General features: G+C 49.5%; 1 protein-coding gene across 2 annotated transcripts in view; it reads left to right on the top strand.

Moving 5' to 3' along the window:
• NTNG2 (netrin G2) overlaps positions 1–9,518 on the top strand; it is a 39,580-nt gene extending 30,062 nt beyond the window's left edge. Inside the window, exons 7-13 of one of the 2 annotated variants that reach the window (XM_042879043.1) lie at positions 1,263–1,331; positions 4,314–4,388; positions 4,823–4,888; positions 5,390–5,464; positions 6,931–7,098; positions 7,485–7,619; positions 8,065–9,518. In XM_042879043.1, the coding sequence (XP_042734977.1) occupies positions 1,263–1,331; positions 4,314–4,388; positions 4,823–4,888; positions 5,390–5,464; positions 6,931–7,098; positions 7,485–7,619; positions 8,065–8,288 (812 nt within the window). In that variant the 3' untranslated portion in view covers positions 8,289–9,518. The remainder of the gene's footprint in view (positions 1–1,262; positions 1,332–4,313; positions 4,389–4,822; positions 4,889–5,389; positions 5,465–6,930; positions 7,099–7,484; positions 7,620–8,064) is intronic. The other variant, XM_042879042.1, reaches the window with a different exon arrangement.
• The last annotated feature ends 4,897 nt before the right edge of the window (positions 9,519–14,415 follow it).

The following is a 14,415-nucleotide window of genomic DNA, read 5'->3' as shown; positions in this document are numbered from 1 at the left end:
ATTTACACCCACAGTATGTTAGTAACAGTCTGTCTGGGGGAGCTGCCAGAAGCCAGTCAAAGGGATGAGGAAACTTGATTACATGTTTATGAATATATAGCTGTATTCAGGGAGGTACCCTGCTTGGGAAGCTGGGGGTTTATCTCCGATTTCCACGGACTCTGGGTAATCTCCTGCTCTGTTCAAAAGCACTCCTGTGACCCACAGTATGCATGGGGAGGTGGTTGGCCACCCAGTGCTGCCATCCCCACTATGTCCACAACGGGGGGAACCACCTCTCCACCACACACTTGGGGTCACCTGATTTTTATCCATGCTCACTCGCAGCAATATTTTAGGCCTGTTTTGTTATTGTTTGTTTTTCTCAAGTGCTATGTGTACGTGAGTGGTGTATTTAGTGCCTATCTCACATATGATTTCTGAGTGTTGTCCATCTGGGGTGGGCAGGGAGGCAACAGTGCAGTGTTGGGGATGAAGGGCCAAGCTGCTCTGAGCAACCTGGAAAGCATCCTGCCTTCGGGGGTTATCCCTTCTCCCTGGATAGAATCAATGCCTTCATAGCGTTTTCACATCACCCCTTAGCACCAGGTAATAAGTAAACAAAGAAATGTAAACCATGGAACAGCCACCACATCTCTGCCTCTACAGGGGCAGGGCTGAGCTGATCACCTCCATCCAAGCCCTGGTTTGTTCTTCTGCACCGCCAGGTCCCACCCCAGAACTGTGTCTGTGATGTGGAATCAAAGCGAAGCCCAATCCTAATTTGTTTCAGAGCTTAGGAGGGTAGAGTTTGCCCCCAGTTCCTACCTTTGTGCAGGAAAGGAGATTCAGGCTGGGATTTTGCAGCTCTCATGGTCCCTTCATAGAGGGAGTCTGGTCTCCTGCCTCCAGAGATGTCCAGAGATAATCTTCCCACTCCAGCCCTGCAAAATGTAAAGTACTTCTTTAAATACCACGAGGGGCTCAGAGTGGAACTCACCTGCACCTCAGGGAAAACATCTCATTAAAAAAAGGTGACCCGCTTGCAGGAGACGCAATAACCCCGAGATGGGCAACAATCCCAAGTGAGATACTCTGTCATTGCCTCTCTCCTCAATTTTAGAAGCATGAAACAAATTCCTCCTTACTTAAAAGTCAGCTCAGACAGACATTAATATCCCACCCCCCCCTCCCCCCAGGTCCCTGTCCCATCGCTGTGTTGTTTCGCCCTCTAACATACACGCTGTTTTTTCACCCTCTGAATTTCTGCTTCCCACCATAAGCAAGCATCATCAGACCCGCCTCTGAGCCCGCTGCCTCTGAGCCCGTGAAAGAGAAGGAGGAAAAAACAGGTATTTCCAGCCATACTGATGTGTTCTCCCTTCTCCTCCATCCCTCCTCACGCTGGCATAGCAGCCAGGCACGTAGACTAGAGGGGTAGATCAGAGTTGGGTTGACTCTGGGGTGCAGACAGCAGCTTCCTTTGGCTGCTCGTGGTGCTTTCTGTGGTCATGGAGAAGCCGTGCTCATGTTCTTGGGATGCTTTTGTGCCCGTTGTGTGGTGAGAGGGGAAAGGAGTGTGTCCAAGGACACAGGCTGTGGTCTGAGCATAGCGGGATCTGCCAAAACAGGCAGAACAGTTACCCCAAGGAGGATGAATTGAGTGCCAATCTCCCTTGCCTTCTGCAGTTTTGTTATTTCTAAGTCTTCCCCAGAGCCTGTCAAATCTGCCTTGTCTTTAGTTACATTTTCCCCCGCATTCAAAATAAGCAAAAGGAGCTTTCTTGTAGGTTTTTTGGTTTTTTTTTTCCCCTTTTCCTGCTTCATTTTCCGACTGGTTTGTAACCCAGCAGTGCCAATTCACTTCTGGGACAAACAGAACCAACCTAAGCTTTGGTTTGGGTTTTACCAACTCCCTGGTGCTGGACAGACACATCCTATGCCCTTCTCTCCCAGATGCTCATGCACCTGGGGAAAGACAAGGGCTTCTCAAGGTCCTTCCCCCGTACTTCCGCACTGTTTCAAACATCTCTTCCCCCAGTGTGTTTTTCTACAAAGAAGGGCTCCTTGGTTCACTTCCTGCTGCCTCATCAGAAACCCCACCAAGACCTGGGGATGCCACCAGAGCCATAGAAGCCCCAGCAGGACGTGCCTGGGGCTCCCGTTGGTGTGGAGCGGGTTTGGGTGAAGCATCTCTCTCCCACTCCCGAAATGTAAAGCTGTCCATTAATGTCACAGAGCTACAAGGGAAAAGTTCTCGGGATAATGAGCATTAATAATTTCCCTGGCTCTGCACACGCGATGTGAGTGGAGGTGTATGCGAATGACTAAAAAGCAAAATGCCTCCAGGGCTGTTTTTTATTGTGACTCTAATTAAACCCTTGCCAATTTGCACAGGGCTTTTTTCATACTCTCCTTTAACAGCATATTAATATCAATTGGTTTCCACTTCTCAGCTGAAAAGGACAATGTCTATCACCTTCTCTTGGAGCTCATCATTTAGGAAAAAAATATATTCTTTTTTATTCTGCATTGTTTATGATCCCCTTGACGAGGCTGGGAAATCACATTTCTCTCCTACTCGGGTTTGTCCTTTGAAACTTGGCAAGGATCAAGGAATTTTTTTTTCCCTCCTCCTCCTTATGTTACCCAATTGGAGCCTGAAATTAATAATGTGGCTTTTAAATTCGCATTCCTCGATTTGTTTTCTAGCAAACCTAAAGATTGTTACCACTGTTGAGGAGACAGAGAGGGGCATGGAAGCAGAGGGGTCAAAAGCGTGCAGAGAAATCAAAACTAGGGATCTATAAATGTCCTGCTGCTTTAATTTCCCTGCAGGGGCTTGCAAATTCTGTAACTGCTATTTCCAAGGAAAGAGCAGAGCCTGAAGCAGGGCTGAGTTTGCAGCAGAAATCAGGACTTGGTGCCTCCAACGTAGGATATTCCTCTGCAAACACACAAAACTCAAGCAGTGCTTTCAGAAGGGCTGAGAACTCGGTGCACTGCTTCCCTCCTATCCTCTGCACTGCAACGTGGGGAGGTTAGCTGCCAAATCCCACCTGAGGCACAAAAACCTGCACAAGCTCACGGCCACAAGGCCAGCTTTTGTCCTCCAGCGCAATGCAAAGCTCCCAGCTGGTTCCCAGCTCCCCCAGCACAGCTCCTAACACAGCTCTCTGTCTGATTGCTGCCAGGCTATCCCAGCCTGTCGGCGGCCGCCCCGCTGCAGGTGGGCTCTCCCCCAGCCAAGGTTGGGGCAGCAGAAGGTAGGAGACACACGGCTGAGCCGGGTCCTGCCAGCCAGTCCCTGCTCCCACCGCTTCCCTTCGTAGCTCTGCGTATCTTCTTTCCATGCATCTCTCTCTTCCTCCCGCCTGGGAAAAGCTGGGGGTTCATCTGTGCCCTACATGCAGCTGGTAATCTGGTGAGGCTGGATTGAGCCTCAGGGTTTAGTCGCATACATGAAAGATGAGGATGATAAGTGGTAGAAGAGATTGTTCTCGGCTTGCTGCCGGGGTGAACAGAGAGGATCATGGAAATCCTGTTGTCTCCTGAGACCAGAATAACTTTGTAAACAGATAGGCTTGTGTCGTTTATAGCATAGATGCCTTCTTACATATTTCCTCGCTTCAGGTCTCCCACGTGTCTGCCCACGGTGAGCTATGAAGCTCCTGGTGGGAGCCCTGGGAGGCTGTTGGGGCTGCAGTGCCTCCTCCTCAGGGCTCCCACTGACACATGCTTTGGCAGCTGCTGGTGGGGCTCACTGCCCTTTTCCAGCTGAGATGCCTGTTGCAATCTCCCCCATAGACATCAGCATCCCTTCCAGTGCAGAATGTAACAGCAGCTGGAGCCGGGCCAGGACACAACCCAGCATCTGCTCATAGTAAATGGGGGACAGAAAGTGCTGGAATTCAGGCTTGTTTGAACTGTGTGCTTTTGGGCTTGTCTCTAACCTCACAGAGAGAAAAAATTGTATTTGAAATAGCAATAAGATAGGCCAACACCATTTGCACCAATGCCAGGTGACGCTGACAGTCTGTACTGGACAATGGGGACTTCTGAGTCTTGGCAGAGGTCTGCTTTTCTCCATGCTTCATGCAATACAGTGACCACATGTCAACACTCATCTGTCCAGCAGCTCCCCTTAGAAGACCAATTTCCAGGAGATTTTGTCTCCTATCCATGCCCCATTGTATCCTCAACCACACATGGCTCCACCAACCCACCTTTGATACCTGAATAGAGCTTCCAGTGTCCTTTTCTCTCCTTTTTAAGCAAGCAAGTGCAAGACCTGTATTAAATCTGATGTTCTCTCTAACTGATGCCACCTTAAGCTGTTCAGAGCCCAACAAAAGTAGCAGCACCTGAACCCAAGCTGAAGCCACCAGACCCTCCCAAGAACATTCGAGGTAAGGCCCTTTCCCAGAGATGGAGCAGGTGTGTTTTCTCCCTCATTGCCCACAGGCTGGGGACATTATGCCCATCCTCAGCATGCCCAGCATTGTGCAATCCATTCTGCCACTCGTAGTTGAGATCAGCTCAGTTCTGCTCATCCCACCCCATAGAAGTCTTTCTGAATGCCCTTTTGGGGTTGGCAGATGTGGATGGGTGGGACAAACTAGAGAAATCAGGAGTCAGTTTCCTTGTACTCCATTCCTTGAGAGATCATTTGCCTTTTCCACACTTGGAGAACGTGGAAGATAAAATGGGGGTCCCACAAGCACCAACTCAGCCATGGGCAGCCACTTCTGGTGCATCAGCTACCATCCAGCCCAGCACAGCAGGCATGGGGAGCTCTGTATCTCCACCTCAGCATTCAGATCTATTTTATCATCTCACATAGCAGCTCCGAAGAACAAAGCAGGGCGCATAGCACACTCTGCAGGCAAGAGGCATGAGAAGAAGTCAGGTAGGTGCTGGGATGGGCAAGAGGGCTGGAGCAGCCTGGGTTCTGCAGGATTCTGTGCTTTATACCACCTCCGTAGCTTTTGTGCTCTTAGCTGTGGTCCTAGCTGCTTTTTGAGGGTGGTGAGGGGCTGTCTGCATGGCCATCATCAAAGCAAGGCCACAGACAGGAGCTCTTTATACCTGTAGATCCTCAGTCTAGCAAAGCCAATCCCGTGTGTAAGCAGGGGACGCGTGGATGGCTCCTTCTGCCCAGCGCTCGGCTCTGTGCATTGCAATACTGCCGTGCATGGAATTTTTCATGCATCAAACTTTGAGGAGGGGAAAAGAAGAGGAGAAATGTAGCAGCTACCAGCTGTCTGGTGCAGAAATAGCTTTCAACGCTGCCAGCGCGGTGTTCCTGACTTGGCTCATCATTGTTCTCATAGCAGAGATGCTCGCAGTAGTGTAGGACGCAAAGTGGTGTGGAGCACTGAGAAAAAGCCTGTCTCTGATTTTCCTTAAGCATCCTCAAAGAACTCAAAACTCATCCGGCTCCAACCAGACACCGGCCCGGTGGCTCCTATTGAAACGTATAAAGGTAAGAGGAGGGAGTGAGGATTTTCAGGGCTCCCAGTCCTCGAAAGAGCTGCAGCCTCAGACATGGAGAAGATGGGGAGGGTTTGCTCTCTGTAAGATCACACACCTCGGGTGAAATACTGCTTGTGAACTGCAGCAGCAGAACCACGTGAGCTGGAGTTCTTTGGTTATCAATCAGGCAGGCAGTGGTTGTTTCACAGAGGGTCTCAGCTCCTACTCAGGCAGCTGCCAACCATGGGGAAACCTCTGCCACGCTCCATCCTCCCTGATCTTCATTTCATTGGCATAAATCTCTTCCTCCAGCCCCACATGCATGCCTGCCCATGCTTCCCTGCCATCGTTCTGCCATGCTGGAATGCTTAACGTGGGAGCCTAGACCCAAACCCCTGATCTGAACCCACCTCCACCTCTCCAGCACTGGAGAAGCTCAGATCTGCCCAACACCATCCCTGCTCACGTTGTCTCCTGCCAGCTGGCTGAGACATCTCCTGAGCAGGATGACTGTGCCACTGAGCAGCCAAGAACTCTCCCCTCCTCTTGTGTTGTCCTCTTCAACTCCCAGAAAGATTCATTATCCTGAACACAGCACTACAGTACTGCAAGGTGATCACCATCCCACGTCACAGTAATAAAAAGCAAACACAAGAAGCAAATAATTAAGTTCTTCCAGCTAGAAATTAAACCCAGGTGGTTGTTTTTCAACATACACCCACAGCTGAGAAAGGTCAGCGCAGCACAGTGAGGACAGGAGCAACACTCTGCTCAGCAATGGCAGGTCTGTGCCATGCCAGGCAGCACTGGGCCACCTCCCCATGCCCATCTCCCTAGAAAAAAGCCCACACAAGCCGTGCATCCTAGCACATGCTCATTTTAAGCTACAACACATTCAGCCAGAACTGAGAGTCATCATGCTTCACAATAGGCACTGCCTGGGGAAGTACTACAGCAAAGGCCATGCTGAGAAGGGACACGTGAGGAAAAGGCCAGAGAAGCAGCCAGGGCTTACCTGCATATGCATCAGGTTCCACACATCCAGGCCTTCCCATCACCTCTCTGCCCGCCCAGCTCCTCCTTGTCACCAACAGGCAGGGCACAATCTTCCCCAAAGCTCTGCATGCCCCAACATAGCCCCATGCCTCTCCCTTCTTAAAACATCAAGCTGGGCTCTACTGATTAACAAGGCAGCTCTTTAATTAACACCTGACAGCACTCCACAGCCCACTGGCTGCTCCTGTAATTATGCATTTCCCCGAAGAGCTGTGTCCTGGGGCTGGCTCCTGCCTGTGTACCCTGCAGGGACAAACCATCCTGGCCCCACTCTGAGCAAAGACCTCCAACCCAACCCCCATGCAGCAGTGAGGTACAGCCCCCACTGCAAGCACTCAGCCCCACAGGCAGCAACCATTGCATTTTGTTGGAGCAAAAGGCTTCCCCACGGCCCACCTCTCTCTTTCTTCCTCTCTGCAGACTGTGAGTGCTACGGCCACTCCAATCGCTGCAGCTACATCGACTTCCTGAACGTGGTGACCTGCGTGAGCTGCAAGCACAACACGCGGGGCCAGCACTGCCAGCATTGCCGCCTGGGCTTCTACCGCAACAGCTCGGCAGAGCTGGACGATGAGAATGTATGCATAGGTGAGCACTCATGCTGCCTCGGGAGCAGCGCTGGGCCTGGGACCTCGTGCTGTGAGATGGGCTTTGGATCAGCCCATTCTGAGGGCAGCGTGTCCACTGGGATGCTCTCAGAGGACAGCAGCTCTTAGGGTCTTGCAATCTACCAAGCCCAAAATAATATCTGCGGGCACCAAAGCCCAAATAATCTTTCCAATTGGGTTCAGATGCATTGCTGTAGCAGGGGCTGCCCACGGTGAGGGTGGTGTCAGGCAGACACGCGCGCCCTCAGTGCCAGCCCACGGCACGTAGCCAGGCCTTTCCAAAGTCCCCAGCCCCTCCATGGGGGGACGAGGAGGCGCAAAGCCTGTGGGCAGGGTGAGGATTCACAGCATTGTCTTCATGGCCAGAATGTAACTGCAATCAGATCGGCTCCCTGCACGACCGCTGCAACGAGACCGGCTACTGTGAATGCAAGGAAGGAGCCACGGGGCCAAAGTGTGACGACTGCCTGCCCAACTACTACTGGAGACAGGGCTGCTTCCGTGAGTAACCGGCAGCACTGCGGGCAGCCCCCCCGTCAGGGCACAGAGATGGGAGGTGGGCATGGACGTGGGGGGAGCTCCAATGAGGAGGGAATCTCCCATGAGAAAGGGATCTCCAATGTGGGGGGATCTCCGGTGAAGGAAGGGGCGTCCCACGAGGGGTGGCACTTCCAGAGAGGTGGAGATCTCCAACAAGGAGCGTGTCTCCTGCCCGCCCCATGGTGGGGGGTGAGCTTGGTCATTCCTCCCAGATCCAAAGCAGCTTTGAAGTCTGCAGCCCCAGATCTGTTCCTCTGGCACAGGGACCGGTCCCACTCTGTCAGGGTTTGACGATGGAGCCCCTCAGAGCCAAAGCAGAAAACCAAAAGCTTTCTGGTTCCTGCTGCATCCGAGGGGTTTCACGCCCTGCAGCACAACCCCCACCGCCATCCCTCCCTCCCTCCAGCCAACGTCTGTGACGACGAGCTCCTGCTCTGCCAGAACGGCGGCACCTGCTACCAGAACCAGCGCTGCATCTGCCCCGTGGGCTTCAAGGGAGTCCTGTGCCAGCAGTCACGGTGCGAAGCTGACAAAAAGGACTGTGATGGTGCCTCCAGCACGCGGGCTGCCATCAGCACCATCGTCCTCAGCGTGCTGGGCCTGCAGCTGCGTGGCTGGGCTGACTTCTGAGGCTGGGAGGAGGGAGCCCAGCCGAGGCACAGCACCGAGGGTCCGGGGAGTGCAAGGCAATGGTGGATCTCCCCACCAGCTCCTCTGCCTTCCTTCACGCTAAGACTTGCACAATGTCTTTCGGCCACTTTTCAAGCAGCTGAAAAGCAGGGCTGACTCCTGACCACGGAACCACGCGGGGCAGCCGCAGCACAGAGCTGATGGCTGAGCAGCGACGCAGGGACTGCAGCAGAGCCACGCAGATACGGCCATCCTTCCTTCCCCACTCCGCACAGGGCGACCCGGGGCCCTGGTGCCACAGTGCCGCAATCCAAGCGAGAATCTTTTCTTTTTTTAATGATTTATTTACTTTGGTAGAGGTTGGGGTGTTCTTTTTCTTCCCTCCCTCTTAGTGTCCCGTTTCAAAAAAGCCTCTCATGATAACATCAGAGTCCTGCAACACCACAGGGAGGGGAAGGGAGGGAGGGAAGAGGGGACTCTGCTCCATCCCGCTGTGTAGCCCCGCCGCCAGCCGGGCCTGGCTGCTCACATACCGTTGCCTACAGCTCTAGTTGCTGCATTGATTTTGTATCTCATTGCCGGGTTTTGTTTTCTTGCACTTACAGAGAACACAGGGGCCATCAGGCGTACGGAGCGTGAGGAGGGCAGTGTCTTATCCACACATTTCCGTATAGTGTACGGTTCAAATCCTCTTCTTTTTTTTTTGGTAGAGACTTATTTTTGTTTGAAGTAAACATTATAAAGGAGCCACAAGTTAAAGGGACATTTTGCCATGAGCGTTTGATTATGGTGTATCCTCCTACAGTAAAGCAACTATCAATTGCTGCTTGATTGCCACGTTTTCCTTTCTGTGTGCACAGTTAATTACAGGTAAAAACTTATTTTTTGATTCATAACGTCCTCTTGTGTTTTCTGAGTCACTGGCAAGGTGCACCAACGGTGAGGGAAAGGGGAGGGAGAGACGTTGCTTCATCACTGAGAGCCGTTAATTATTTCTCCTAATTACTTTGCTGAACTTAGGTTGCACCGCTAGCTGTAGACAATGAACGATATATTAAGCCCCAGCCTCATGGAAATGCCGTTTCCAAATGAGCCTGCAGCTGAAGAATGCTGGGCAGCCCAGGGGTGGTTCTCCAGGGAATCTCAGCTGCCCAACCTCCCATGTCCTCCCCCAGAGATGGGGCCATGCTGCACCTTGGCAGAAGGAGCCCTTCAGTTAAGCACCTGGGACTGCAGTGTTGAGATTCTCATAGAGAATCAGCGTGAAGGAAGCAATATACAGTCAAGCACGTCAAAGACAGTGACAAGAAATAAGGGGATCAGCATCAACACAACTTTAATTGCATCGTATCCAAAGCCATACCGAGCAAAGGAATTCGGTGCCTGTTTCGAGGAGCACCACAGAGGTAAGTCACAGGACTCAGTTAATCTACTACAGAAGCAAGGAGGGTCAAATTCACCCTGCTGAGATCTGATCTCTGAGGGAGTGGGCTGACACAAGCATTTCCTCCCTTTAATGCAGCCGTTTGCTGTCTGTTGCCATTGACACTTTGCTCTTTCCTCATACTTTCTTACTGAGATATATTTCAAATCCTTATGTGTTACTGTTCTTACAAGTAATAGCACAGAACAGGCTGTAACAAGATCAAGGTCTCTAATGACATTTCTGGAAGGTGAAGCACACATTCTCCTTTCCCTGCACTAGTGTTTTTCTCTAGCAAATTAGATTAAGCAATGGAAAATCTGCTATTTCACAAAGCCATATCCCAGGCGAACTGCAGCCAGCAGATTCTCTGCAAAAGCACACTTATGAGAGGCAGGTGGGAACATGCCAAGCAACAGCAGCACTGAATTCCCCCAGAAAACAACCACAGAAGAGCACAACAAAGCTCAGAACAGCCAAGATTACTGAGGGTGATGTACCAGTAAACCAAGCTTTTATGAGGGGCTGAGGAGTTTGGATTGTTTGATCAGGTGCTGTTTGTTGGGGTTTCTTTGTTTTCAAGACAAAACATCCCCAGCTTCTTAAGTCCATTCCAGAGACGGTCCCACCTCCCCATGAACCCCAAGTACCGTGGTGTTCAGTCCCTAGGCCTCTTCAAGCAAAGCCTGATGAACTGCATGCAGAAGTAGAAACTTGCAGTGCTAATCCTCCAGTAGCTGTATCCTGTGCAGCTGTGTCCTGTATCAAAGCACACCTGAGAAACATTGAAGGTGGTGGGCAGGGCAAGAAAACCAAGAAACAAAACAAGTCCACTCAATAGAGCTAGAAGAGGGAGCTGTGGTTGCAGACTGGGCAGTAGATGGCACATTCAAGCTCCTCCATGAAGCCAGCCCTACTTGGTGCAGCTCCAGGTACTGCTTCACCAGTCCAGTTGCATTGGAGAACTTACAATCACAAAACAGAAACCCCTGCAAGACAAGAAAATAAAAAAATCACTCTCACAAAACCTGGCATTTAAGAGAACAATGTAAATTTACAGAGAGCTTCAGCACTGCAAACCCATTAGCTAGACATTTGTTAGCACACAGGTGTTTATACCAAGAGAATCAAGCATTATTGAAATCATACAGAAAGAAACCAGCACAGCAAGTACCTGCAGACCTGAAAGTTCTTCTTAAGATGGAGATGTCTGTGCATTAATGGAGAAGCTGTCCAATGAGCTCCATACCTCACTAGTAGAAGGGTGAGCTGACAGGCACTTCTCCTTCCAAGGAAAGCCACTTGTGCTCTTTCAAGAGGTTTTCACGTCAGCAGCCAGCATTTGATTCCTTTAAAAAAGTTTTCAGATTATACTCCTGTCTGCAAAAAGGTGACCTCTTCAAACAGTACAAGTAGAGCTTTTGATTTTACTTGTTTACCTCAAATTCTTCTTCAGCTGTTGAAAGTACTGAAATCCATGCGATCAAAAGCCCCAGACAACAAAAACTGCCTGATGTGATGGAGGACAGACCCAGCTGTAGAGAGGCCTACAGCACTTGGGCTTCATGCACATTTACATGCTCAACAAACAGACGTGTGACACCTCCATGTGAGCTGGACACAGAAATGAAAGAAATCCTGCCTATAGGAATTTACTAGGTATGCTGGTTCTCCATGGGTTTCACTTTAAAGATGGGGAAGCTCTCATCTCTGAGAGTGATTTGTGACCCTACCAGGCCAGTGGAAAAGCAATCCATTAGTGGCAGAAAGTGCCAACAATCTCACCAATCATTTTTATTCCATAATCAGCTTCCATGAAGCATCCCAAATAAATTTAAGGAGGGAGCTGAGCGGTGTTGTCAGAAATCTGGGTTCTGAAGAGATTTCCATCGCCATCTTCTCAGCACTCCTGGCAGAGATTTGGGGCGTTCAGCCACTGTCGTGCAGAAATCACACACTGATTTCAGTTGCAGAGAAGAGCTTCAGACTGTCCTAAGAGCTCCTTTTATCATTTTGATCCTCTAGGTGTCATAACAAGTTTCACTGCAGGGTGAGATGTGTGAGCAAAGCCTAAAGATAACCTGTTTTTGCCACACTGCTGTTTTCTCCTGGCCAACAACACAGCCAAGGTCCAAGAGCTCCACCCCACTCCATGCAATTTCAGGGATTAAAGTAAAGAGACGGGAAGCACTTTGTAGCCAAGAAAGGAGGTCTTGCTTGGTGAAGCAGTGAAATCAGAACAAAACAGAGTAGCCTGTCAGGCTGTACAACCAAGTTTTCTGCCCTTTCTTTGTATTGAATGTACTCAGCCTACCTTCGTTTTCATTTCTACCATTATTTGCGTGGGAGCTGGTGGCAAATTAGTCGAGGCCTCAGCAATCAGGCACATGTGGCCAGGAGGTCTGATGTATCAGCATCGTTCAACATACAGCTCTGCTTAGCTTACATTTATTTGTATTAAAGAATAACGCATTTGGCTCCTTCCCAAGCATCTTAAAGACAAGAAAGGAGACCTAATATACGGCTTGGGAATGGACTCGTTGTGGCAAGAGACTGTATTATATTGTTAACATTATAAATTCCATTTACAATACAGCAGCCATTTCATCCATCATTTATTCATGCAGACTGGAGAGGACGCCTTGCATTTTTAGGACCACAGTTCTGCTTACTCTTGGTGTTGTCACAGTCCATAGGCTGTGAATAAAGAACCCACCTCTAGCCGTTGGCTGTTGGCCACTTCTCTCCATTCTATAGGCAAAAAGTAAACTGCAACACCTCACCACCCTTCAGTAACTGCAAAAATAAAGTCTCTTAAATCATTGTGTTTCCATGTTATTTTTTGGATCTCACCTGAGGCTAACTATGTTTAAACTCATTCAGTGTTTGGAAGCTGCCAGTTTTTCTGGGCACAGCTGTCCCCCAACTCATGTGCCTTCATTTACTGGATGCTAATTAAGCACAGCTCATCTGTGAGCCAGTTCTGTAACCCCTCACACCTCACCAGCACTGAAACGTGAACGTAGACAAGAGACTGGGAAGAGATGCTGATGTTTTTGGGTCTTGCTTCGGCCTCGCCCTCAGCAGCACCGCACTGCTCCCATGATTACTGCCCACATCACAGATATCACCTGCTCTCAGCATTACTCAGCCATATTTGCCTCTGCTGCCACACCAAGCAGCATAAAGCCCCCCAGTGTTTTATCCGGAGTGTGGTAATGCTCCAGCAAACTGCCTGCCTTACTCTGATGGGTTGGCAGGTAGCTGTAGGTACAGCTAGCAAAGGCATCCTTCCATGAACACCCAACTGCACTCTGCACGTGCAGTGATACACAGGTAAGGAGAATTGAACAGGAAAGTCCTAGGTTGGATATCATCAGTATAGATACAGCCATGGCTTGGAGGAATGGCATGGAGTTGCACTTCACCTCTACTGGAGAGGCTGCTTTATGTACAACCAAAGGATTAGCGAGACAGAAACCTTTGAAAACAGCCCTGTGCTCACACAAGGGATTTTCCCTTCTCTATGGAGTCAAGGACCAACAGCATCACACCAGGAACTTCTTTGCGCTGAGAATTCAGCTGCCAAGCACACAATTTCATTCCAGATATATCCTTAATGGCACAGTCTGACAACGGGAGGAAAAGCTTCTGCTGAAAGATCAACAGTTTGGGGGGCTGCACTTGATGATCTCTTGAGGTTTCTTCCAACCTCTGCAATTCTGTGATGCTGTGAATTTATATCAGACAAAAATAAACTTAGTTTTAAATAAGAAAAATGCCTCAGCCACTGACCACACCTCAAAGATGATTTATGGAAGAACACAAATTATAAAATTACATGGCTTATATGCGTACATAATACAAGAAAAAAGGCAACGTTAAAACAAAATTCCTTCCAGCATGGAGTAAGTACAGTCTGAGAAGAAAACATGCTCTGAAATGCAGAATGCTTGAGCAGAAAGAAAACAAGCAGAGAAGCCTTAAGAGAAAATTCCCTTGACAAACTTCTATTTAATGGCCAGAAAAGCATCCTCTCATTCACACTGCTGCCAGCTTTGTTTTATTTACAGAAAGACAGACTTCACAGCTTCCACAGCTATAGGGTCTTTCAGCAGCTTGCAGAACAGTAGCCTTTTTAATGTGTGAAAAAGCAGAAGACAGGTCAACACAGCCCTGGCAAGTAGAGCCAAAGGGTTTAAAAGACAAAGGTATTTTAAGTGTTCCTGTTGACTTAGAGGGAGAATCCATCCCTGTGTGCCATCTGTAACATGGGAGTGACAGAACTGCCCAGTTCACAGCAGTAAAACAAGCAGCCTTCGCTCTCACACTACGTGCAACATGGAGGAAGAGTGACAGCAGTGGTAGAAGCGCACAGTGCTGAGAAGAAAAGGTCGGGGTTCACTGCAACAGTTAAGATTGCAACACGGAGAATGACTGAAGCTGAACACCATGCATACTCTGCTTTCACTTCACAGGCATCCCAAAGGACAGAATTCTCCTGTTATCTTAAATATAGCACAATGAACAGGACAGGCACAGTGACTAACAGTCTCCCAACACACCTACAATGCAGTTGTTGCTACTAAAGCACATTTTTCTGAGCTTGGATACATCAAGCGTGCAAACTATCCCAGCATCAATCACCACTGAACTGCTACACCCTTTTGTTCAGTAAGCCACTTGTGTGTCACTGGACTGGAT

Source organism: Lagopus leucura, unplaced genomic scaffold, assembly GCF_019238085.1.
Source record: "Lagopus leucura isolate 7727_CA_CO unplaced genomic scaffold, USGS_WTPT01 Super-Scaffold_100022, whole genome shotgun sequence".
In the NCBI taxonomy this organism is placed as follows: domain Eukaryota; kingdom Metazoa; phylum Chordata; class Aves; order Galliformes; family Phasianidae; genus Lagopus; species Lagopus leucura.
The sequence above is the reverse complement of the archived record's forward strand: the minus strand, read 5'-3'. Positions and strand labels throughout refer to the sequence as shown.